Consider the following 23,247-nt stretch of genomic DNA (forward strand, 5'->3'; position numbering starts at 1 on the left):
TAGATATGGTCATTCTCTACGATACTGTGTTTTTAGTTTTATCGTATCTTTAAAATTGTGCCGTAGGGTTGGAAACGTGTCCTTCTCTGCGTTGCACGCATCCACTTTTACCACAAATACAATATATCGCTCAACTCTTTTTGAGTACGGGTATAAAAAAAGTAAAGTCCTATCAGAAAAAGTCAGTTTTGTGCGAAGCGTAAATAAAACGTTAAATTTTTTGGAATAGTGTATCCAGGCAGGCTCCTGTTTTCCAATGTAAACTGGGTTTTAAATTGCTATGTTGTCCGATTAAATTTGGGAAACAACCTTCTTTCACCAAAGAGTTGTTTTGTCTAAAAATCTTAATATCAAGACTTAATAACACATTTCAAGTTGGCTCAGCTTCATCGCTCTCTCGCTATGTATGTAAAGGCTCAGAAAAATTTTTCTTAACGCTCAATACTAAAGGAATTACTTATCTTACTGCAGGATGCGATATATAAATATATTTAGTAGATAACTACTAAATGCTGATGTTTGAGGCTAAGCTTAATTTATTAACTTAATATATATTAGTAACTTTTTTTACTTACTCTGATATCCTTAAGTGTTAAAATATCATTGGTAAATGTGTTGTTTATAACAGCTGGCTTATTTTTAACGCTGGGAAAAATAATGCCCCCTTTTCGAATAGTTGATTTCGTAGGAACTGGGCTAAAGGAACTTGTCGAAGCGGAAAGTGTTCCATTAATCATAGAACCAATAATATTGCTTATGTTGGTACTCGTTGACAATATTGGTACATCACTTGTTACTACATCCCCAGTAGATGTAGTTGTTGGTGATTGGGAAGATGATGGAGATGTCGTTACAGACAGTGGTATAGAAGACAATATTGGAGGCAATGGCGTGTTAACCTCTGTAAAATTGTCATCTATTATTGAATATCTTTAAAAAATATAAAAGTGAGAAAATAGGTACTTAAAATAGAAAATAAATTAAATTACTTGCTTGAGTCATATTCCACCAATCGATTAATGGTTGGGTCCATTAAAAGTTCTGTTGGACCTGGACGTGTTGCCAGTATTTGCACGTCATTCTCTTGTTTTTTTAAACGCTTTTCGACCATATCTAAGTTGTTAATAATTAAATTTGTTTTAGTTTTTAGATCTTGGTGAATTTCATCAATGGCCCGTTCTTGTCGTTGTGTTTGTGTCAAAAGGGCATCAGACTTTGGTAAAAGATGATCAACTGTAGATTTTGTGCCTACCACGACGTCCCAAACTTCGTCCATTTTTTCAGATACTGAGACCATAGGCCGTATTTGCTTAACTAACGCATCAATTTTACTTGACTTGATGGGTGGTGGCGCAGTTGTGGTGCTATTAAATGAATTTACTTGATCGTGATGATCTACCACAGCATAGTGAATATCGTGTATCATTCGAACCATTCGACCAATATTTTCTGACACAATGTTTATGTGAAATTGTAACTTCTTGTCAATACTGTCTGTTGAATCACGAAGCTCGCTTAATTCTTCTGATACATGAATCATCGCTTCTGGGTTTAAAGCCTTTGTTATATCAATTACATTCATTGATATAGGCTTTTTCTCACTAGCCTCGGCGTTAAAATCTTCTCCTTGTAAAAAGTTATTATCTATTTGTGATTTTAGAACCTCTAGTTTTATATCAATATTAGTTACTTTTTGGTCCAACTGTACTAATCGATTCTCAAGGATATTATTTGAAGAATTTATAGGTTGTGTTTTTTGTTTGTCACTATCCGAACGAGTAACTTGTATTGCGGGAGCATCTTGAACAATGTGGGCCTCCAAGCTGTGAAGCTTAGATATAATCAATTCACTTTTTCCGATATTATCAGCCACTCTACTATCCAACGTATCCATGTGATTCATCATAAGTTCCACTGTTTTATCTAAGTTATCAATACGTTTTAACTTTCCTTCAAGTGTGGTTATAATAATTTCAAATATATTCAGTAATTGTTGCTCTCTAGAAAAAAAGTGAAAGTTAATGGATTAGAACTTCAAAATTATTTGTACATGTAAAAAGCGTATTATAATACGTAGACGGCGAAAAACACAAGTTGATCGCTTATTCTGACACGTCTCTATATTTTTTTTGTTTTCTTAAATTAAATTTCGCAGCTCGCAGGCATCACAGGTGAGAATCTCAGCGAAGCTGAGAGAGTATTAGCTAATATTTAGTTCAGTCAACAGCACTGAGAACCTGGACTTTTTCACTCTATGTCTCTTGGTTTTGTTTCTTCCAAATTGATTGTGCATCAATTAACGTGTAGCTAGAAGCATTCAGAACAAAACATTATAGCTGGAAGCGGAGCTGAAAACTCATTTAAAAGTTCCAAACAAAATACACAGCATTAGTGCAAGTGCTGCTCAGCTGTGCTGAAAGCTCGCCCAAATCAGTTCAGAATTGTTTGATAGATCAAGCCTATTCTTGATCAGCATCAAAAGACTAGTCGATATAGCCATGTCTGTCTGTCAAGCGACTCACACGTTACTTCTCGTTTTTCTTTTCTTTGGCGCAAAACATTTTGCTTTATCTGAATTCATTTTTTATCAGTGCAAAGCAAGCAAAGCATCAGCGCAGCTGATGGTCCATCTAATGTAATTGCATTATGTTTTTAAGCATTATAGATCTGCCTGCATGTCAGAGACCTGCAAAAATCACATTTTTCTTGATTTACTCATGATCTTAAGTACTTACACACATGCAATCGCGCTGGCAAACGCTTCGTTCCGGTAACTTTCTTGCTTTACTCATATATAACCACTCAAAAATGCTCATCGTTGAACAAACTTAGCTCGTGCTGGCAAAAGTTTCGTTCGGATTAATTCTTGTACACATCCAAATCGCACCTTTATATACAATACAATCATATCTAACATGTGTAAGAACCAGTTTACGCTTATTTTTACAAAAGCGCAGTTTTGCAAAAGCGCACTCGACTGACTTGAGAGCCTAACGTGAGCTACTGGTAACAGACTCCTTCACTTAAATAAAATCATACGAGCTGAGTTTACTCATAATCAATACGATCATTGCTAAGCTAAATTAACAAACACCAGAAACATGAGCGAGCATAAATAAATAAAAAACTCAGCCAGAATAAACGAAGGCACAGCTTGAGTGATTTAAAATAAACAGCGAACATATGTGCTCATGCAAGTATGTGACGCTGAGCGATTTTATTTGGGTGATTTGTATGTGTAAACGTTTTGCAATCACACGATGTCGTTCTCTGCTGCATGTGTATGTTTTTTTTCAGCGCTGTCAAAATATACCCTATACTTTAGAGTATTTGTATTTACTATGACACTTTTTACAGACGCATTCCGCCCAACATAAGAAACTCGAATATTGCTGTTATATCCTTTATATGCATTTTTTGTCAATATAGAATGTACGAATATAATAAACGAATATAAATATCTAATGAGAAGGAACTTTGTGAGTCGCTTCTGTGGACGCGACTCTACTTTTATACCCGTACTCAGGCAGTATATAACATTTGCTTTTTATGTATTTGAGCTTATGACTTATGTGGAACTTTTAAATATTTTATCGGTTTAAATTTACATTAAAATTTAGATTCTACACCACCGCCAGAGGTCGAGCCAGAGTGTGCGAGCGAGAAAGAGAATGAGTAGTGCAGCTCTGAAGGGGATGGGGTTAGCAACTAAAAATTAATTTCTTCGTTCTGGCTATAATAATGATCCGATGTGAACGATCTGGTAGAAATAGTTAATTTCCGTTTTTCGTATTTTCGGATGTCGGAAACGTTTCCTTCCCTGCGTTGCACACACACCTACGTTTACCACAAATACAATATACCCCTTAACTTTTGGTGTACGGGTATAAACAGTTCTGCCATAGAAAACAAAAAATTGTTATAAAAAGTTGGTTTGGTACGACCCGGAAAAATGGTGTCATGTATTATTATATCAAAAAAAAACTTTTAAATATATATAAAATTTAAAAAAAATATCAGATGGTGATCCCCCAGATGGTAAGCGCAAAGAAAGTATTATTTCCAAAGGAAGTAGTAATTCCAGGGTTCTTCAATATGTATATGTTTTTTAACATTCGCGGTGCGAAAAAGTCGGCCGTTTTACAGATGGTAGATTGTTAATAAATTTAGCTTAAGCTAATGCTGCTTGTCGCCGGGTTTCGGGAAAGCGGGAGCGCGAGCATCAGCGAAGGCGTGAGCGTCAAGTCGTCTAGCTTACAAGTTAAGGCCGTGTGGATCATGAGAGCACTGTCAGAGAGCGATAAAAGAGCTGTAGACGGAAGCGGCTACAGGCTGTCAGTGGAGAGCGGACACAGGCTGTTACACTGGACTTTTAATGGCGCTGCTGCCCTGTTAGCGCTGCTGCCTAAACAAATGCCATTCAACAAAAATTCTATAACTAACACAGTACCCAAGGGAAAAACAGCATGACGATATCTTGTATACTTTTGACAATATTAGTTTATATAAGCTAGATCGGTCGTTTCACGCTACGATGCATTGGAGCGGACATGCGGACAGATAGACAGACAGACAGACAGCTATATTGACTCGGCCACATCCACTTCGACCACAAAACTAGTATATTTCTAAACTCTTCGAGTACCGGGTATAACAATTTTTTTTACGAGGATAGTGAAGAGACTATAAAAGGCAAAAAGGGAAAGTAAGTGTAATGACGACACTTTGTAGGGAGTACGGGTAGGACGAGTAGTACCGTCACAATTTTTTCATTTCAATTTATAGCTGCGTCTAAATTTAAAAAATACGAATTTTTTCTAATTCTTCTGAAAAAGTTCTAACAGAGAAACAAATTGTATTAAACAAAAGGCAAGCCTCTAAAGCAGTATATAAGAATTTCAGGTGAACACGTGGCTGCTATTGCGAAAAATACATCAGAGGTTGGGAGGTTGTAAAATCGTTCCGTATGTTATGAAGGCGTGCCTTTTTTACTTGTCAAATACGGCTGTTGAGAAATTAGTCGCTTAGTTTTAGGTCAATATGGCCAGGCGAAAATCCTCCAGCTGAACCCTCCCAGAGGGAGCCGGCCGGGCAATGGGCACTGCATTACCCCGGATCGGGTAATGCATTGCCGTTTGCTCTGTCCGAGGTAATGCAGCGTCTAGCTAAGGCCGGGTCCAGGTCTTCCCGATATAAAATTGGGGGAACTGAACCATGGCCATGGCTGGAGGTGCCTGGCGGACAGGCATAAAACACTAGGGGGTGGTCCCCCCGATAAATATTAACCACATGGACCGGAGTAAGGATCAAGCAGGGACTGGGATGTCAGTCCAAACGTCGGTGGAAAGCGTGACTGCTACCACCGGCGGGCACGGGGAGGAGCAATCCTCTCTGCGTGTCGCCAGCGGTCACAACTCTGATATGGCGGGAGCAGGTCATATTAGTTTTAAAGCTACTGCCACCAAAACGCCTCTCTGCAAGCTGAGCCGCACGGGTGCCGTGGTCGAAACAGACTCGGACCTGGAGAGCGTGCTCAGCGTAAGCAGAACGGAGGAAGAGAGCCTTCTCCGCTCGCCTGAACCAGGTACCAGCTCCCTGTGTAGGGAAGGGCCGAAGAGTTCTAGGAAGGGGATGAAGGCTAAGGCCCAATACAAGGCGGCGCTCAAGATCCGAAGCCGGCTCCAAGGCAGAGAAGACATCTCCCAAGAGGAGAAGTCCAAACTAGCCTGGGCCGAGCAGAAGGTAGAGGAGGGCCGCCTACACTTTGCACAAATGCCGCAAATGAAAGCGACGAAGGGGGAAGTTGCCAACAAGGTGGAGGAGATTCTCGCCACCAAAAGGCAACGCTCGACCGAGAGCGTCAGTAAGGACACTCCGGCGAGCAAGCGGCAACTCGGGCCCAAAGGGGTGGGACCTCCACCCAAAACGGCAAAGAAGCCCAAATCCAAGGCGAAGGTCAATGAGGTGACCAAACGACACCTGATCGTGGCACTCATTGACCGGAGCGATGAGAATGGCAAGATGACGGAGGCGCGGTGGACGATGGTGCACGCGCAGCTCGTAGAGTCGCTGTTCGGAAGAATGGAGGAGGACCCAACAGCCCCCGTTCGATGGTGCTGCGTGGCTTAACGGGGTCAAAATACTGAAATGTATGGACGACCCCACACTCAAGTGGCTGACGCAAACGGTCTGCCAAATGGAGGCGATGTGGGAGGGGGCCAGACTGGAGGTTGTGGACAGGGAGCTAATCCCGTCCATACCAAAGGCGAAGGTACTCTTCCCCATCGCAATCCAAGGAGACCGTGCGCTGAGGCTGCTACAGCGGCAGAACCCAGACGTGCCAACGGCGAACTGGAGGATCTTGCACATTGGGAGCCCACTACCCAACGGGGCCCAGAGTGCGATCCTCCAAATCAGATCCTCCCAGATTCGGGAAGATGGCGTGGGGCATGGGTAGCGTATACCTCCGCCTCAAAAAGCGCCACACCGAAGACAAGGACACGCACACCCTGCAGGCAGGCGAGGTGGAGAAGGACCTCGGTCTGGAATCCATCGTGGAGGTCGCTCAGGGTATGGCGCTGGACGACTCCGAAGAGGAGGAGGACGGAGACCTCACAGTAATAGTCAACCCGTCGAGTGTAGTTCAGCCAGCCTCCCATGTCAGTGAGGGTGCTGCAGCTCAACCTACATAAAAGCAAACTCGCGTCGACGGAGCTCCTCATCGCCATGGAGCAAGGGCCCGTCGACATAGCTCTGGTCCAGGAGCCATGGATTGCCTCTGGCAACGCTGTGGCCGGACTAAAGTCCGCTAACTACAACCTTTTCCACTCACCATCGGTAAGCAGGACCAGAACCGCCGTACTCGTACGGAAGGGCATCCATGCTTACCTTTTGTCTCATTACAGCACTGATGACCTGACTGCTGTGATGCTAGAAAGCGAGGAAAAGCACCTTATGGTAGCTTCCTGCTATATGGCACACGACAGGCCAGCTCCACCGGAAGAGCTAAGGAGTCTGGTGGCGGATGCCAGCCCGAAAGACCAGCAACTTCTGGTTGGTACGGACGCCAATGCCCACCACAGCGTGTGGGGAAGCCCCGACATCAACGACAGAGGTGAGTCACTTCTAGACTTCATACTATCAACTAACCTAGATGTAGCAAACGTAGGGGAGGAACACACCTTCGTAGGTCCCACCTCGTCCAACGTACTAGATCTAACACTCTTTCGCGACTCGCCCGGCCACAGTGAAATCCCCGGAAGACATAGAAACGTCCCTAGAGACCCTGTGGAACCGGGACTTATCGCTTCAAAGAAACAACCTCAAAGAATTCTTCAAAATCGCCAAACAGGCGAACGAGGAGATAATCAATGAGGAATACAAAATCCTACTCAGAGAGTACAAGAAGGAAATACGCAGGGCACAAAGAAACTCGTGGAGAAACTTCTGCTCCAATATCGAGAAAGTCCCAGAAACGGCTAGACTTCGGAAGCTGCTATCAAAGCAACCTACCATACTGAGTCAGCTGAAGCGAGAAGATGGACAGTGGACTGAGGGCAGTGAAGAAGCCCTAACAGCACTAATGGAAGCTCACTTCCCAGGATGCACCGAGGTTGCTGACGCTACAACGCATCAGGACCTAGTAACTGAGGAAGTGCATCCCCCAACAGGTCTCATATCGTCTAAGAAAATCCACTGGGCTATAGACTCCTTTGCGGGTACAAAAGCACCTGGACTAGACGGTATATTCCCAGCCATGCTACAGGTGACCAAAGACGTGATCACCCCATGGCTCTCTGCAATATACTCAGCTTGCCTGAGCACAGGCTATATCCCTATCCAATGGAGGACCTCGAGGATTGTCTTCCTTCCAAAGGCAGGAAAGTGCAGCCATATGAGCCCCAAGGATTAAAGACCGATAAGCCTTACATCCTTTCTACTCAAAACACTAGAAAAGCTGCTGGATCTACACATCAGGAATGATGTAGGGAGACTGATGTCAACCAACCAGCATGCCTACACCAAAGGGAAATCGGTAGAGACGGCACTGCACTCACTAGTAGCCACCATCGAGAGAGCCCTCCATAATAAAAAGTATGCCCTAGGAGTGTTCGTAGACATATCCGGAGCATTCAACAACGTCACTACGAACGCTATTATGGACCGCCTAGAAGCGACCAACACACATCCCGCAATCAACCTCTGGATAAAGAACCTTCTAAGGAGGGGGGCGCATAGAGGCACACCACAAGGTGGGGTCCTGTCGCCCCTCCTGTGGAACCTGGTGGTCGACGACTTAATAAAGAGATTCGAGAGGAGGGCCCCAAAAATAACAGCCTATGCAGATGACATAATGGAATCAACACTCAGGGAGATATGTGAGTGGGCGGGAAAAGTAGGACGCGGACAAGACGGACCTCATCCTCTTTACCAAGAGATACAAGGTACCGGCATGGATCCTCCCGAAAATTGAAAAAACCAGGCTGATCTACATCAAATCTGCATACAGCGGCAGCCAACGACTGTATGTGTGCACACGTCTGCTCAAGCATTCTAGATCTGTCTGCATGTATACGATTTTTTACAGCGTTGTCGAAATATACCCTATACTTAAGAATTTTTGTATAGTGATATGATACTTTTCATAAACGCTTGCCGTCCAATATAATAAAACGTTTATAATTTGTCATTCAGTCGAATAGACATCAGCGAAGCCAGCAACAGCGTCACCTTTCTTCCGGCGTTGATCCAAACAGATCGCTTTCGATTGTCAATGTTGTCGCTGCTGGTCGTTCTGCTCTTTGCGCTGCAATTTCGTCCGTAAACTACACACGCGATTGTGTCGTTCACCAACGGACGGGGAAAACGCTCTGTTAAATTTTCGTTTTCCATACACGGTGAGTCTGGGTTGTGGACTCCGCAAGGGCCATGGATCCTGTTCGTTGTCACAATGGAATGCAACTCCGGATGAGTTTCTAAATCTGGTATTTCAACCATTTCGGATTGCAAGTGAATGTGATGAATAAATCAGGACGTCCGTAATTCCGCAAGTACGTCACCACATCTGGCTCATAAGTAGCTGGGAGAATGGTCAAAAAACCTTTGTTGGCGGCTTTTCTGATCGTAACTTCTACTGTATCTGCCGCTAAACGCCTGGAAGATATTTGTTTTCCAAATTTTTAAAAATCGGGAAAAGTGGAAAAAAAATAATTTGTGGCCAATATCTTCCAGGCGTTAAGCTGCAGCTACAAATTGTCTGGGTCGGATTAATAGCTAAATTTGACAGCTTTTAAGAACTTCAAAGTTCTATGCAACCAGATATAAGATACTTAAGTTATGTAAAAAATAAAAGCACTACCTCTGAAAAAAAAACATTACAAAAATAGCAGATTTTAAAAACATAAAACATAAAACTAAAACATAAAAAATAAACAATTATTCATTAAAAAATGTTAAACCCCGAAATCTATAAGAAAAAGCCATTTTGGGCCACATCCTAAATGTGTTATTCGTTATTTCCACTAATTCTACACGAAATTCCTGTATTTTCGCAGCGCCTGGATATTTATCGACCGATAATGGGTTCCGTGAAAGAAAGTCTGCATGTACCAATTGCTTCCCCTTTTTATACTTTACACTGAAGACAAATGATTGCAGATATGCCCACCAGCGATGTACCTGTCTGGTTTCCCAGCCTGAAATTCCTCAACAAATTCCTCTAAAACAGCCAGTGGAGCAAAAAAACGAAATTCCACTTTTATTTGCTATTTGCATTGCCCACTGCATATAAATATTGTAACCGTTTATAATTACTCACGGCAGCGGCCGTTCTTTCGCCTCTTTATATCTCCTTCTTCATTTTCATCTATGCTGTTCTCTCGCATTCTCTCTCTATATTTATCGCTCGTGCTCGGCTCAGCAGCAGCCGAGCTTCTATCGCTTCTTTCCTTCTCTCTCTCGCTTGCATTAGGACACGGGAAATTCGGTCCGCCTGCCCTCTTTGAGTCGTTAATTGATCGTCATCATTATCGCATTCATTTTTCTTTCGCCTTGATCTATCACCCACTTCTCTTGCATATTGAACAGACCCTGCATCTTAATTTCATCGCTTTGATTTGATCAACCGTCACATCTAGCTTTTTCTTTCGTTACACCTACACACCCTATATTTCGCCTACTTAACAAATAAACTGTTATCTGTCGTCTGCGCCAAAAAAAACCTGCAAGAAGCAGATTACCCATGACCAGCCCAATATCCCTTGCTGGCTTTGCGAAAGCGTAGTGCAAGCAAAATGTGTAGGGATCTCGGGCCGTGTAGGTGATGCCATTTTCCAAAATAACTGCCTGCATTATATTTGTGAGGAATGCCGTGCTGTAGAAAACGACATGCGTTTGTTCATGAGGCAGACGCGGAAAGGCTTTAAAGAGCTGATCGTAGGCTTTAAACAGCAATTTGCAGCTGCTGGCTGAGTTTCCGAGGCGCAAGAAGTCTACTCCGCGGGTTTTGCAAGGGCCGACTGCCTCATGTCCGCCGGCAGCCGAAAAACTTACTTCGACCACTCCCTTAGTGCAGCAGTAGATTACGTTTGCTACTCCAAGGGCAACGATCGCTGCTGGTGATGCAGATTCGGGAGCCGAATGCGTCACTTCGGAGAGTATGCAGGTAGACATGTCTGTAGCGTCCGTGTCCGTCGTGTCCGCACCCAACTCCTTAACTATCCCATCAGTTTCGCTCCCACCAGCTAATAGGTGTCCAGGACCACCGGATACTGGCATCACAGGTACTAGGCCTGTGGTGCCAAAACCACTGGTGGGAGTCCCACCAAAGCGACAAGTTTTTGTCTCGCGGCTAGCCCCTGACCTCACATCCAATGATGTAACCGCTTTTATACAAAGCAAAATAAAAGCCGTCGGCTTAAAGGTGGAAAAATTTAACTTTTCTTACGCCAGGGAGATATCTTCCTTTAAGATTAGCGTCTCCCCGACTCAATTTGACACCATTTGTACCGCCAAGTTTTGGCCGGAGTATTTGGTCGTCAAAGAGTTTAGGGCTAAGAAAAAGAATAGGCCCACCATAACTCTTTCTAGTAGTCAGACCAGTGCTCCATCTCCATCCTCATCTTCCACCTCAATTTCTACTCATCCAAAAAACGAACTTCCTCTCTTTTTGTTACCTACCAGAATGCTAGAGGCTTGCGTAGTAAGCTCAGCACTCTTTTTCTTGAGAGTCTCGCATTCTCGTCCCATGTTATTGTGTTTACCGAGACCTGGTTAAAGTCGGACATCCTTAGTTCCAAAGTTTTAGCAGGTCGGTACACAATTTTTAGAAATGACTGTTCGTCTCGACGTGGAGGTGGGGTCTTCATTGCAGTGGACTCAAACTTCATGTCGGAACATTTCATGGTCCAGGTTCATTTTCACAGGACCCTAAAGAGTTTTACAGCTTCGTAAATAGTAAGCGTAGAACGTCCGCACATCCATTCTCGCTATCATTTCTCAATATGTCAGCAAACAATGATCAGGCAATTGCCGATGTTTTTGCCAAATTTTTCCAAACAACCTATTCTCATGAAAGCTACTCTGGTCAGTCGTATACATACAGTTTACCAAGGTCGAATGGCATTTTCAGCCCCTTGTTAAATGAAAGCTCACTGCTTCATGATCTTCGACTTCGGTTTTTTCACCAGGTCCCGACGGAGTTCCCAGCTGTGTACTCAGGTACTGTGACGACACTCTGTGTGGACCCCTGCTTAAACTATTCACCCTATCCACTAACTCTTCATGATTCCCCCCATCTGGAAGGAATCTTTTATTATTCCGCTCCATATGAAAAGTAACAAGTCTGATGCAAATAAATATAGAGGTATATCTGAGTTATCCGCTATTACTAAAATGTTTGAAAAAATGTTAACTCCTCATTTGCAACATCTCTGCAAATCACTTATATCTCCGTCTCAGCACGGATTTATAAGGCGACGATCAACAACCACAAATTTATTAGAGTTTACCTCTTTTATCATTAAAGGCTTTCAAGGTAACTTGCAGACGGATGTCATTTACACTGATTTTAGTAAAGCATTCGATTCTGTAAACCATTCCCTTTTAGCACAAAAACTTGACTTTTTAGGGTTTCCGCCTAATCTTTTGAGATGGATTTCTAGCTACCTTCGTTCTAGGTCTCAAAGGGTCCTCTTCAAAAACTCCTTCTCTTCACCTGTTAAGGTTACTTCTGGAGTACCACAGGGTAGCCATCTAGGCCCCCTACTATTCACACTCTTTATAAATGTTCTGCCTTCAGTATTAACACACTCGAGTACTCATGTATGAGGATGATGTGTGTGGTTCTGTGTCCAGTATAAGGACATTTCATTTCACTCTCGCTTGCAATCCGATCTCAATGACTTTCAGTCATGGTGTTGTGCAAATATGTTACACCTAAATGCCTCGAAATGCAAAGTATTGAAAGTTCATCGCTCTAGGCCCTTTTTGGCTCCATATAGCCTCTGCGGTGGTTCTCTTGAGAGAATTACCTTGGTTGATGATCTTGGTGTTAAACTAGACTGTTTAAACCAAAGTTAAAGTTTTCTGAACACATTTCTACCATGGTAAATAAGGCCATGGGCGTGCTTGGGTTTATAAAGAGGTGGTCAAAGGAATTTGACGACCCCTATATAACGAAGACTCTCTATATCTCGCTTGTTCGTCCGATTTTAGAGTACGGCTCTTGTGTATGGTGCCCCCAGTACAAAGTACACCAGGACCGTATAGAATTAGTCCAGAAAAACTTTTTACTTTTTGCTCTGCGTGGCCTTAACTGGGATGCAGTTGTGGGACTGCCATCTTACCATTGAAGATTCTTTTAATAAACATTCCAACCTTAGTTAGTCGTAGAAAAATGCTTGAGGTGATTTTTATGCACAAGTTGATCTTGCCCTGACTTGTTAAGCCGCATAAACTTTACGATTCATGTTAGATCTACTAGAAACTTTATTCCTTTGTTCCTTCTGCTTTGTAGTTCAAATTATTCCTTGCACGAACCATTTAGGGTCCTATGCTCGGACTTCAATTCCCTCTACCATATAATATGCACCACTAATTCCCTTCCTTTTCTTAACTCTTAGCTTCTGTTAAGCTCTTTGAGTTTTTTTTAGCTCTAACTTTCTTCGAATTTTAGTCTAACACCTATCCTGAATGCTCGTGATCAGTTCTGTAACACGCGTCGCGCGTCATGCTTCTGCGCCCTCGGTCGGTTGGGTCTGAGGAGGGGTGCGTTTCTGCCTGGGTTCCGCGAGTAACAGGCTTCGGCTTGGTGTCGCATGGGACCCTTGATGGTGTAGTCATTGCATATCAACGTCCAGACAATGACGCTGGATACTTTGATTCGGCGCGAAATCGCTATTCGATTCACTCAGCTGTCTCCTCCTTCTACGGTTTCTGCAGGAACAATTATAGCTAATATTTTTGGCAGGCAGCTTCCACCACGGAGTAATCCGCCCCGTGGGTACGCCCTATGCAATTGTCATCTGCGGATACGAAGAAGTCTGCTTACGCTTCTCTGAAGGGCTAATGCAGCATTTGGCGATAGATGAACAGGCAGCGTTGTCTGCTGATGCTGAAATCAATCTCCAAGACGTGCACATAGCTGACTTCGTATCTCATTAGCAGCTGGATTCCAATATGATTTCGGAGAACCCAATTACACTTCCATCAAGAGGTCAATTCCAATTGAGTCGTACTAGCGTGCCTGCTTTTTATGCAGGTCCGGCAGATTACGTGAATTCCCGTTGCAAGTTGGATATTGACACCGATGTTCCCATTGGCTACTGATCAGCCTTCTCTCTAGATTTCCAACTATTCATCATTGTCGCGTCCCTGCAGAAGTTCAGTTGTGCCAACAGAAGCGCAGCTCTTTGACGTTTTCGGACTGGCTGGACCTGCAGCTACATGGCTGGGCTGGGCAAATATAAGTTGTCTTGGCATAAAGGTCTGACTGAGATTTCTTAGCGTGGGATTCTTTTGAATGATTTAAGAAGCCCCGTCGTTTGGCATGTGGACCTCAATATCGATCATCTTGTATTTTGCTTGCCATCATAAAATCACCTTTGGCAGGAAGCATCCACTTCAGCGCACCACCAATTCAACAATGATCATCGCTCCTCCGCAGAATCTCTGCACTGGACTTCGAGCTGTTCTTGGACTTATTCCATTCCAATATTTGTATATTGGGGGGAGTGGAGCTGCACTGAAGACGTAAAGCTACAACAATTATCGTGCCACTGACCACTCAGTTCGTCGATTGATCTAAGGAAGCTTTTAGGCCACATCGTGGCCATTATTAATCCTACAGCTTTAGCACCAATTACAGAGAGCCCTGCCGATCTGGATGTACCAGTTAGCGGCCCTCCCTCTGCGTTTCCTGAGCATGGCATTACATGCCTGATCTTTCTTTAATTGGATGTCAGGCAATGCTTGCCTACGTGCTCCATATCTTCTGGCCGCGATGGAAGGAATACTACACCTCGTCGCTGCAGCAGCGTTCAAAGACGCTGTCAGACGCACACCAACTGGCCAATATCGACATTGGTCAAATGCATTCCCGGATTTTTTGGCGTGTCTCGAGATGCTGTGCTAAGGACGGCGTCAGGATTGCTATATCGAATCAGCCACAAGCAACGTCTGTGAAACCCTTCAGCATCTGTTGAAAGTCAGGCTTTCAACGGGGGAGTATGTCTGTTTCCCAGCCTGAAATTCCCCAACAAATTCCTCTAAAATAGCCAGTGGAGCAAACTAAAGTAATTTCACCTTTTTTTGCTATTTGCATTGCCCACTGCATATAAATATTGTAACCGTTTATAATTACTCACGGCAGCGGCCGTTTTTTCGCCTCTTTATATCTCCTTTTTCATTTTGCTACTGCAGCATCTCTGCTGTTCTCTCGCATTTTCTGTATCTCTATCTATCGCTCGTGCTCGGCTCAGCAGCAGCCAAGCTTCTATCGCTTCTATCGCTTCTTTCGTTCTCTCTCTCGCTTTCATTAGGGCACGGGCAGTTCGGTTTGCCTGCCCTCTTTGAGTCTTTAACCGGCACATCTCGCTTTTTTCTTTCGTTACACATACACACCCCATATTTCGCCTTCTTAAAAAATAAACTGTACACACATAAACTATATCGAATCCGTTCGACTTCTTATTTTATCTAAATTCAACAGCTAGTGAAAAAGCTCGTTAGCTCAGCAGTAGCCTTGACAATAAATCAATCTTGTGGCGACTAGCTTTTAGAATTGCAATCGGTATACACTATAAAAGGGCGGCCATGCAGGTAATGGCGAAAGTATTTAATGGAATTAAAAACTGCTAGCGTTTCCAGCTCGTACGAGTGGTATTTTGATTCTGCCATTATGGTGCATTTACTGCAATACTCAATCACTCTTGGCCTGCCATCTACTCTGTGCATAGGTATGGCGCCATATCCAATCGAACTAGCATCTGTGTGTAGCTCAACGGGGTATTCATAGATGTCATAGATGATCAAAACAGCGTCTCCAACTTGTGCTGATATAATTTCCTTTAGCGCCTGCTCGTGTTTCTGTTCCCATTAAAATTTACTTTTCTTGGTGGTAAGAGGATACAATGGTTTTATTTGCTCAGAAAATCGTGGAGCAAATTGCCAAAAGTATGATGTAATCCCTATGAACTGTCTCAGTTGAGTTATCGATTGCGGCGGCGGCAGTGAAGCCAATGCTTCTATCTTATGCGGATTTGGCCTAATCTCGCCGTTTTCAATCTTGAATCCCAGATATTTTTCGCAAGGTTACAAAAATGTGCACTTGGTTCTATTAAATGTGAATCCAGCCTCAGTCAATACTGCAACACCTTTTCTAGTCTCCCATTCGACGTAAGCAATGGCATATGAATAGGCCAGTTCACCCAAAGCTCGAGTTGAAAGATAGAAGACGCGTTTTTCAAACCAAATGGCATGGATACAAATTCAAACTGACCCTCAGGTGTTACAAATGCCGTGCGGTCTATCGAGTCCGAGTGTATGGGTATCTGGTAAAAACCGCTGCCATATCCAAACTCGAAAAGTATTTGCTGCCACGCAGTCTGATCTGATCAGATATCAATTTTAGTGGATACTTATCCGAAACTGTATTCGCATTCAATTCTCTGTAGTCTACACACTATTTGGTCGCTACCGTCTTTCTTTTTTACTAGCAGCATTGGACTCGCGAATGGGGAGAAGCTCGGACGGATAACGTTGTTCGCTAGGAACTCTTGCATTTTGGTTCTCACTAACGTTTTCTCTTCTATGCTAAGCCTGTACGGACGCCTCATTACTGTTTTATTTACATCCATCAAACGGATTTCCAGCTCGACTACTTGGGATACCCTTTATGAATCTGTGTGCATAACGCTCCAATAATTGGACTAGTCTGAACTTGTCTGAATCACATAACTCTAGAATTTTCACCTATGCCTCTTAAATCTACCATTTTTTGAGTCTCTTGCCAGCAAATTTATCAGCCAACTTTTCTTTCAATAATGAACACTCGGCACCCGAGTCAAAGAAAAATGGAACGGGCTCACCAAACTGATATAGGGTTCCTCTTGGCTCCACCACGGTACAAACATCTACCCGCTTCTCGTATGTGCTGCTTCTATTCGATGTTGAGGTCCCCTTTGTACACGCAGACGCAATATGCCCAGGGTTGCCACACTTAAAACATGTCACGGTTGCTCGTTCTTTGCTTTGTGTTTTGTTGCTATGCGCTTGTTTGCCCTTGAACGCATTCCATTCTCCAGTTTTTCGGTTTCGGCATTCTGCAATCTTATGTCCCATTTTGCCACAGAAATGGCCCTTTATATGGGACATCAATTTTTGCTTCTTCCGTCCTGTGCTGGGGCCGTGATCTGTCGTAGAATGGTCACTTCGTTTACCAAACGAATACGCTCGTAACTGCTGTTCCAATTCACTACGTGTTCTGATATTGGTGGTCTATTTGAGAGGTGTGAGCCAGCACAACAGACACTGCTATTTCCTCCATATTCACAGTTTTCCATTTTGATAGCAGAGACGTCAATAAGCGGCTGGCATATACCGACAGATATTCGCTCGACTTGGGACTCCCGTTGAAAATGTTTAGTAAAATGGCTGCTGGCGTCTCTATTGCCTCGTAACGCTGAATACACAATTCACGAAACTCAGGCCATTTGATACCCGTGTAGCAGATCTGTGATAACAATTGTGATACTCCACCATCCAAAGAGTCGCTGAGTGCCATCACGAGTGCGCTGTCTTCCAAAGGGGTTTCAGCCATGATTATATCCACGGGTTTGCACCATGCTGCAGTATCCGCACCCACAGCGTCGGGACTTTACTTTCGAAGAGTTACAATTTTGCTTGTGTGGTCCGCCATTTTTTATGCCTGCATCGATTTTAGGACTTCCATGAAATGTTTGTTCTGGGCCTCGAAAAGTGCGCTCCAATGGTTGTCGGGATGATTTGGTGGTGAGGCCGATCCCACTTCTGATGTCGGGCCATGTTCGTTGTTGTCAAGCGCCTCTCTTTCGTCCGCCATATCTCAATGAAAATTCTGCAGCACAGCAAGTCGCACGTAGTCCTTCTTTTGCCTCTAGAACTGGACTGAATCCACTCTTCGTTTTCCAACACTTGCGCCATGCACATCTGGGAGCAACTCCCGCTCTCCGACTATGCTATCAGCAACATTGAGTCTATACCAAATGAACCGAACCAGCTGTTTATTAATATTAATTGTTTATGAAATACAATTTTTTATTCTCCGACACATACATAAAATATTTCATACATGACTTCACATACAAGTAATTGTCAATCGGGTATTCAGCGTTCGTCGTGTCAATAAGAAAATTTTCGTGAAGCCCGAATGCGTGCATGCATAAGTGCATGTGCACAGCAAATAGTTTTATCAAAATTTCTGATCTGCCTAAAATTGATTTACCGAAATAGGGGTTGGGGGACGAAAATCCTTTTTGGTTTTTTTAATATTTCATTTAATTTAATATTTAAATAAAAACAATTTATTAAGAGTTTAAATATGAATGAAAATGAAAATTGTTTGCTTTGCAAAAGTACGCACATATATGCACTTTAAGGTTCTAAGTGTACTCACACATGCAAGCGTATCCTATTTTTAGATTTGTACGCTCTCAAATCTGTGCGAGTGAAAGGAGCGAAATTCGTCACTTGCAAAAACATTGCTTTGCTTTGACCAAGTCGCCCGCGTCAACGGGAACGAATACGAATATGTAAACCACAGTAATGGTCCGAAAAAGATCCTTGGCGTAACGACCTCAGAGAGGATCAACATCACCCGGCACCAAACACTGCTAAGCCTGCCGTATCTCTATCGACTCAGCGAGGAGAACCTTCAACATCTAGCTAAAGTTAAGACAAGCCTTGCTATTAGGCCCATTGTGGCCATCACCATAGGCGTGGCCATATGCGCCACCATGATTGGAGTTTTCTGGTGGTTGCGGCACAGGCAGCAAAAGGGAACATGCGTTGCTATACAACAAATATTGATGAACATTGGTGTGACCGAGGAAGGACCGAGTGACCGAATGTTAACCAAATTGTCCACTGGGCAGAGAAACTTCTACATTTTCTGCCCTGTAAGAAGTTCTGTCGATCGTGGGAACGAGGCCGTCGCGACCACCGGATGCCCAGCAGCGCCGGCCATTAAGGTCAGGATCGGAGCTTGCAAATTCTGTCTATTAGTAGCCAGCGGCGTAGCAGCGACATAAGTATCATCGCTCTAAAACAGTGGTCGGCACACATAAAATCAATCAACCACTGCACATGGCGTTTTTTTTTTTGCCATAAACTCTAAAATATACAGACTGAAACTTTGCACATTTGGTTTAATTAGGATTTTCGACTTTTCCTGAGTTTTTAAAGTCAAAATTTCGTAAAAAATACTGCACAAAAATCATAATTTTTGCATTTCAATGCTTTATATTTCCCAGACGGTAAGCTGTAATCACAAAGTGTTTAGGCTTAACTTCTAGCTGTTTTAATTACACTACTCGACAAAATCGAACTTTTTTTTCCTCAAGGATCCAAACCGACTTTTTCTGATAGATATGGGGATTTAAAATTTTTTAAAGAATTATGGTTTTTTTTCTATGGCAGAACTTTTTTTTGAAGAATTTTTGAAAACTGGTATTTTTTTTAAAGCTTTTTTCAGAGGTAGCTCTTGTTTTTTTTCACATAACTCTAGTATCTTACGTCTGGTTGTAAAGAACTTTGCTATTTTGTAAAGATAATTAAAATAGCTAGAAGTTAAGCCCAAACACTTTGTGATTACAGCTTACCGTCTGGGAAATATAAAGCATTGAAATGCAAAAATGATGATTTTTGTGCGGTATTTTTTACGAAATTTTGACTTTAAAAACCCAGGAAAAGTCGAAAAAAAATTATATCTTGTGTCCTCTATTTTTTTTGTGTATAGGTGCGTTAATTTGGCGTCGTTTAAGGTATCGCTCATTAAAATCTATGGAGAGACTTTGGAGCTAAAATTCGTTAACCAAACCTAAAATATGGAAAAAATGAACAAAAAATACCTTTTGGAAGGCGGCGAGCTCAACTGCCCATTGGGAATTGGGATCGCGATCAGGTACCAAATGTACAACCCTTGTTCGTTTGCTTTGTTCCCAATTGGCAGTTGGGCCCGCCGCCTTCCAAAAGTTCTGCCATAGAAAAAAAAAAAAATATCATCAAACCATTTCTAAGCCCCAAATCTTTAAGAAAAAGTTCGTTTTGTTCCTTGAGGAAAAATCGTGTTGACTAGTGTTATCTTTTCAAAATAGCAAAGTTCTTAACAACCAGACGTAAGATACTAGAGTTATGTGAAAAAAACAAGCGCTACCTTTGAAAAAAGCTTTAAAAAAATACCAGTTTTCAAAAATTCTTTAAAAAAAAGTTCTGCCATAGAAAAAAAAAAAAATATCATCAAACCATTTCTAAGCCCCAAATCTTTAAGAAAAAGTTCGTTTTGTTCCTTGAGGAAAAATCATGTTGACTAGTGTAATTAGAAGCAACAAATATACTTAAAGAAATTTTAAATTTTCAGAAAACAATTTTTCATACAAAAAGGTATAAAAACCAAATCTATCACAAAATGTTCTGTTCTACAGAATGACACAAAATGAAATGAAATAGGCGATCAAACACACATTTTTAGACCAAATTTGAGATTTTTGTTTGATTAATTTTTAATTTTTGTGGAACCTATTTATAGAAAAGTGAAAACTTTTGTAAAGAAAGAATGCCGCATACTCTGGCTATCATTTAAAAATAACCTTATGCAATTTGGTGTACGCGTTGCGGAGGAATTAAATGAAATAGGAGCTCAAACACACACTTTTGGACCAAATCTAAGATTTTGTTGATTAATTTTGAATTCTTGTTGAACCTATTTATAGAAAAGTACTAATTTGTTTGTGCAAACAAGCCACATTCTCTGGCTATCATTAAAAAAAAACAGCATGCAATTTATAGTATAGATTATAGTAATTATTATATAGTTAGTATAATAAATACTTCTAATAACATTACACGGATGACAGTATTAATGGCATCAATGGTATCAACTTTACAAATTTATAATGTGTGAATAAGGCGAGTGAACCGGCGCGGCGGTTGGCGCTCGAGCTAAGCAAGTACGCCGTGTGCTTTCCTTAAAGTACATACATCTAAGAGAATTTAGTATAGTCTTTGAGTATAAAAAGTTTAAAAAGAAAAAAAACCCCGAAGGCGAACGTTGTGAGACCCATTAGCCGCGCCACTACTTTGATACCCGGTACTTAGTCAGTATATAAATATGTGTGCTTATGATTTATGTAGAATTTTAAAATAAATTATCTCTTTCCATTTTTTTTTTGTTGCTAAATCCATCTCTCTTTTCACGCTAACACGCCATTCTTTCTTTTTCTCCTCCGCCAGAGGGCGCATACTGCACATAGCAGAGTGTGTAATCGAGAGAGAGAGAGAGAGAATAAGTAGCGCTGCCGCGGGGGTTGGGGAAGCTTAGCCCATTTAATTTTAATTTAATTTAATGCAAATTAATTGGTTCTTTCTGTCTATAATAATGATCTCATCTAAAACAGATTCCGCAATTCAGTAGATATCGTCGTTCTTCACTGCGTTTTCGCTTTTCTCGTTTATTCAAAATTGTGGATGCCACATATTTGCATCGTTTGTGGTGGCGGAAGGGGGCGGGGCTAAATTTTGAGATGTACTTGTAACAGTGTGATATCACACCAGTCTGGATACAAATTTTGGGAACGTGCGTTACACACAATTCGACCACAAATCTATAATAGCGCTTAACTCTTTGAGTACCAGGTATAAAAACTCCTTTTAAGTGTTTGGTACAGATGGTGTAGGCCTGTAGGAAACACAAAGTTGGATTTTTTCGGCCTGTATAGTTCTTGGTCAATCCACAATTATTATATTAAATAATTGAGCACGTTTTAAGCTTTTCCCAGGCTACGTATAGTAAATCAATTAAATCTAGTATTTGCATCACATTCACTTTCAACAAAGTGAACATAGTCAACTGAGCTGGGTTGACCATTTCCCACACCATTCAACAGACCGGTTTTCCACCAAGCAGCGTGCAACTAAACCAAAAACTCTTTCATCTCCCTACTCTTAACTTTTGTTGAGATTGGGATTATACTTCTTTGAAATGTGTATCATTTTTTATATCTTTTTTGGAAAATATTATATTTGTGTGACTTGGTCAACGAAATTTGTAAAAATCTGTTTCCTATCACTTTTTGTTACTCATATTATTGTATGTGTTTATAAGCTACATATATATGCATATATATATTTATATTTATATATTCGTGAACGTCATGGGCGAGTGTGCATTTATGTACATGCACACATGTTTGAATACTTGTCTATACATTCACATGCATGCATTTAGGTCCTGGTGTGTGTGTCTGAGAGGTTTACAGTTAACCACTGTGCAAAAAACCGGTTTGTTAGCGCAATCTTTTGTTTTGACCAGCGGATTCACAGATATGTATGTACCTTGTATACACCTAAAATCTGTAACAACAAACGTATTTGAAAATGCAAAATCACAGACCCTTACCTTGTTCGCAGGTTTCCATTTCGAGTCGTATTTAATGATTTTGTGGCAAGCTTGAAACTTGTGGTGGCGCTGCTGCCACTATTAAGTTGACTGGCACTTGTACGAGGTAATCGCGGATTAATATTTCCATTTCCTGTAAACGGGCGCGCAGCACTACCAGCACTATTGCTGACGGCAAGTGCTCCCGGTAACATATCAAGGTGCATGATGATTCCCATGCACAGTAGCATTAATGTTAGCGCCGACCGGCTAATGAATTTACACCGTCTTGTATAAACCAGAAAGGCTACCATGACTGCGAACCGTATCATCTCTAGACTTTCATATATGTATATTGCACACGATAGAGCCGTTATTACCTGTAATAGTTTATATCTTTGTAAATGAATGTTTGGATTGTATAACGACCAACAAAAAATGTTCAGACTGGTTCGGTTTACAAAAAATACAATTATATAGTTTATTCATGTGAAATATGAACAAAAAATGGTTAATATTATATATATATTTCTTTAATTCAATATTTGTATTGTATATGTGCATACATACATATGTAAATTAAATAAGTTATGGATTATAAATGTTCGCAGTAAACATGAAGTCAAACTTTTGTGTTTTTTGTTTCGTTTTTTGACCACTTTTGCATTAATAATGAATTTAAATATTTAACTCATTAGACATTATCCGGTGATTTTCAATGTTTTCGAAATTAAATAGACATACACAACCACTATTAAGTTATAAATCCATTTTATATACGTTAAAAAAAACGTGAATGTACATTAAATAAAAAGCTTATATCTTCCACATTCAACAATTCACAACCGATTAAAGCCTTGGGTGAAACTTTTCTGTTTCTGTTATAGATCTCAGTAGCTATACAGCTGCCTAAGCAACCACAAATCACAGCTTTACAACATGCCCAGAAACTCACCACAAAGATAGATATTGTGGAACTCGTTTACTCTATCCGAAAGTGAGAGTTGCTTTACAGTTTAATATAAGAAACATAAGTAAACTCTTACAGTTGTATGTTAGTATGTATTGTATATACAATATGCTATTGTAATATATATGTACATACATACAAACGATCT

At 41.6% G+C, this 23,247-nt stretch overlaps 1 protein-coding gene and 1 long non-coding RNA gene across 7 annotated transcripts in view; one reads left to right on the plus strand and one right to left on the minus strand.

The window, feature by feature from the left end:
- LOC111077067 overlaps positions 1-23,003 on the minus strand; it is a 70,995-nt gene extending 47,992 nt beyond the window's left edge. Inside the window, exons 1-4 of one of the 5 annotated variants that reach the window (XM_041594233.1) lie at positions 22,874-23,000; positions 22,151-22,509; positions 994-2,000; positions 576-901 (exon numbers count right to left, since the gene is read on the minus strand). In XM_041594233.1, the coding sequence (XP_041450167.1) occupies positions 576-901; positions 994-2,000; positions 22,151-22,461 (1,644 nt within the window). In that variant the 5' untranslated portion in view covers positions 22,462-22,509; positions 22,874-23,000. Of the gene's footprint in view, positions 1-575; positions 931-989; positions 2,001-22,150; positions 22,563-22,699 lie in introns of those variants that run through there. The other 4 variants (XM_041594230.1, XM_041594231.1, XM_041594234.1 and 1 more) reach the window with 4 other exon arrangements.
- On the plus strand, positions 21,282-22,561 carry LOC111080788. Of its 2 annotated transcripts, XR_002608533.2 has the most exons (3): positions 21,282-21,387; positions 21,980-22,078; positions 22,162-22,561. It is a non-coding gene; the product is annotated as an uncharacterized LOC111080788 (long non-coding RNA). The 2 variants fall into 2 exon arrangements; XR_005968079.1 differs by lacking the exon at positions 21,282-21,387 and having other exon boundaries at positions 21,406-22,078.
- Positions 23,004-23,247: the final 244 nt, after the last annotated feature.

The sequence above is a fragment of the Drosophila obscura genome, unplaced genomic scaffold (genome assembly GCF_018151105.1).
Source record: "Drosophila obscura isolate BZ-5 IFL unplaced genomic scaffold, ASM1815110v1 contig_24, whole genome shotgun sequence".
In the NCBI taxonomy this organism is placed as follows: Eukaryota; Metazoa; Arthropoda; class Insecta; order Diptera; family Drosophilidae; genus Drosophila; species Drosophila obscura.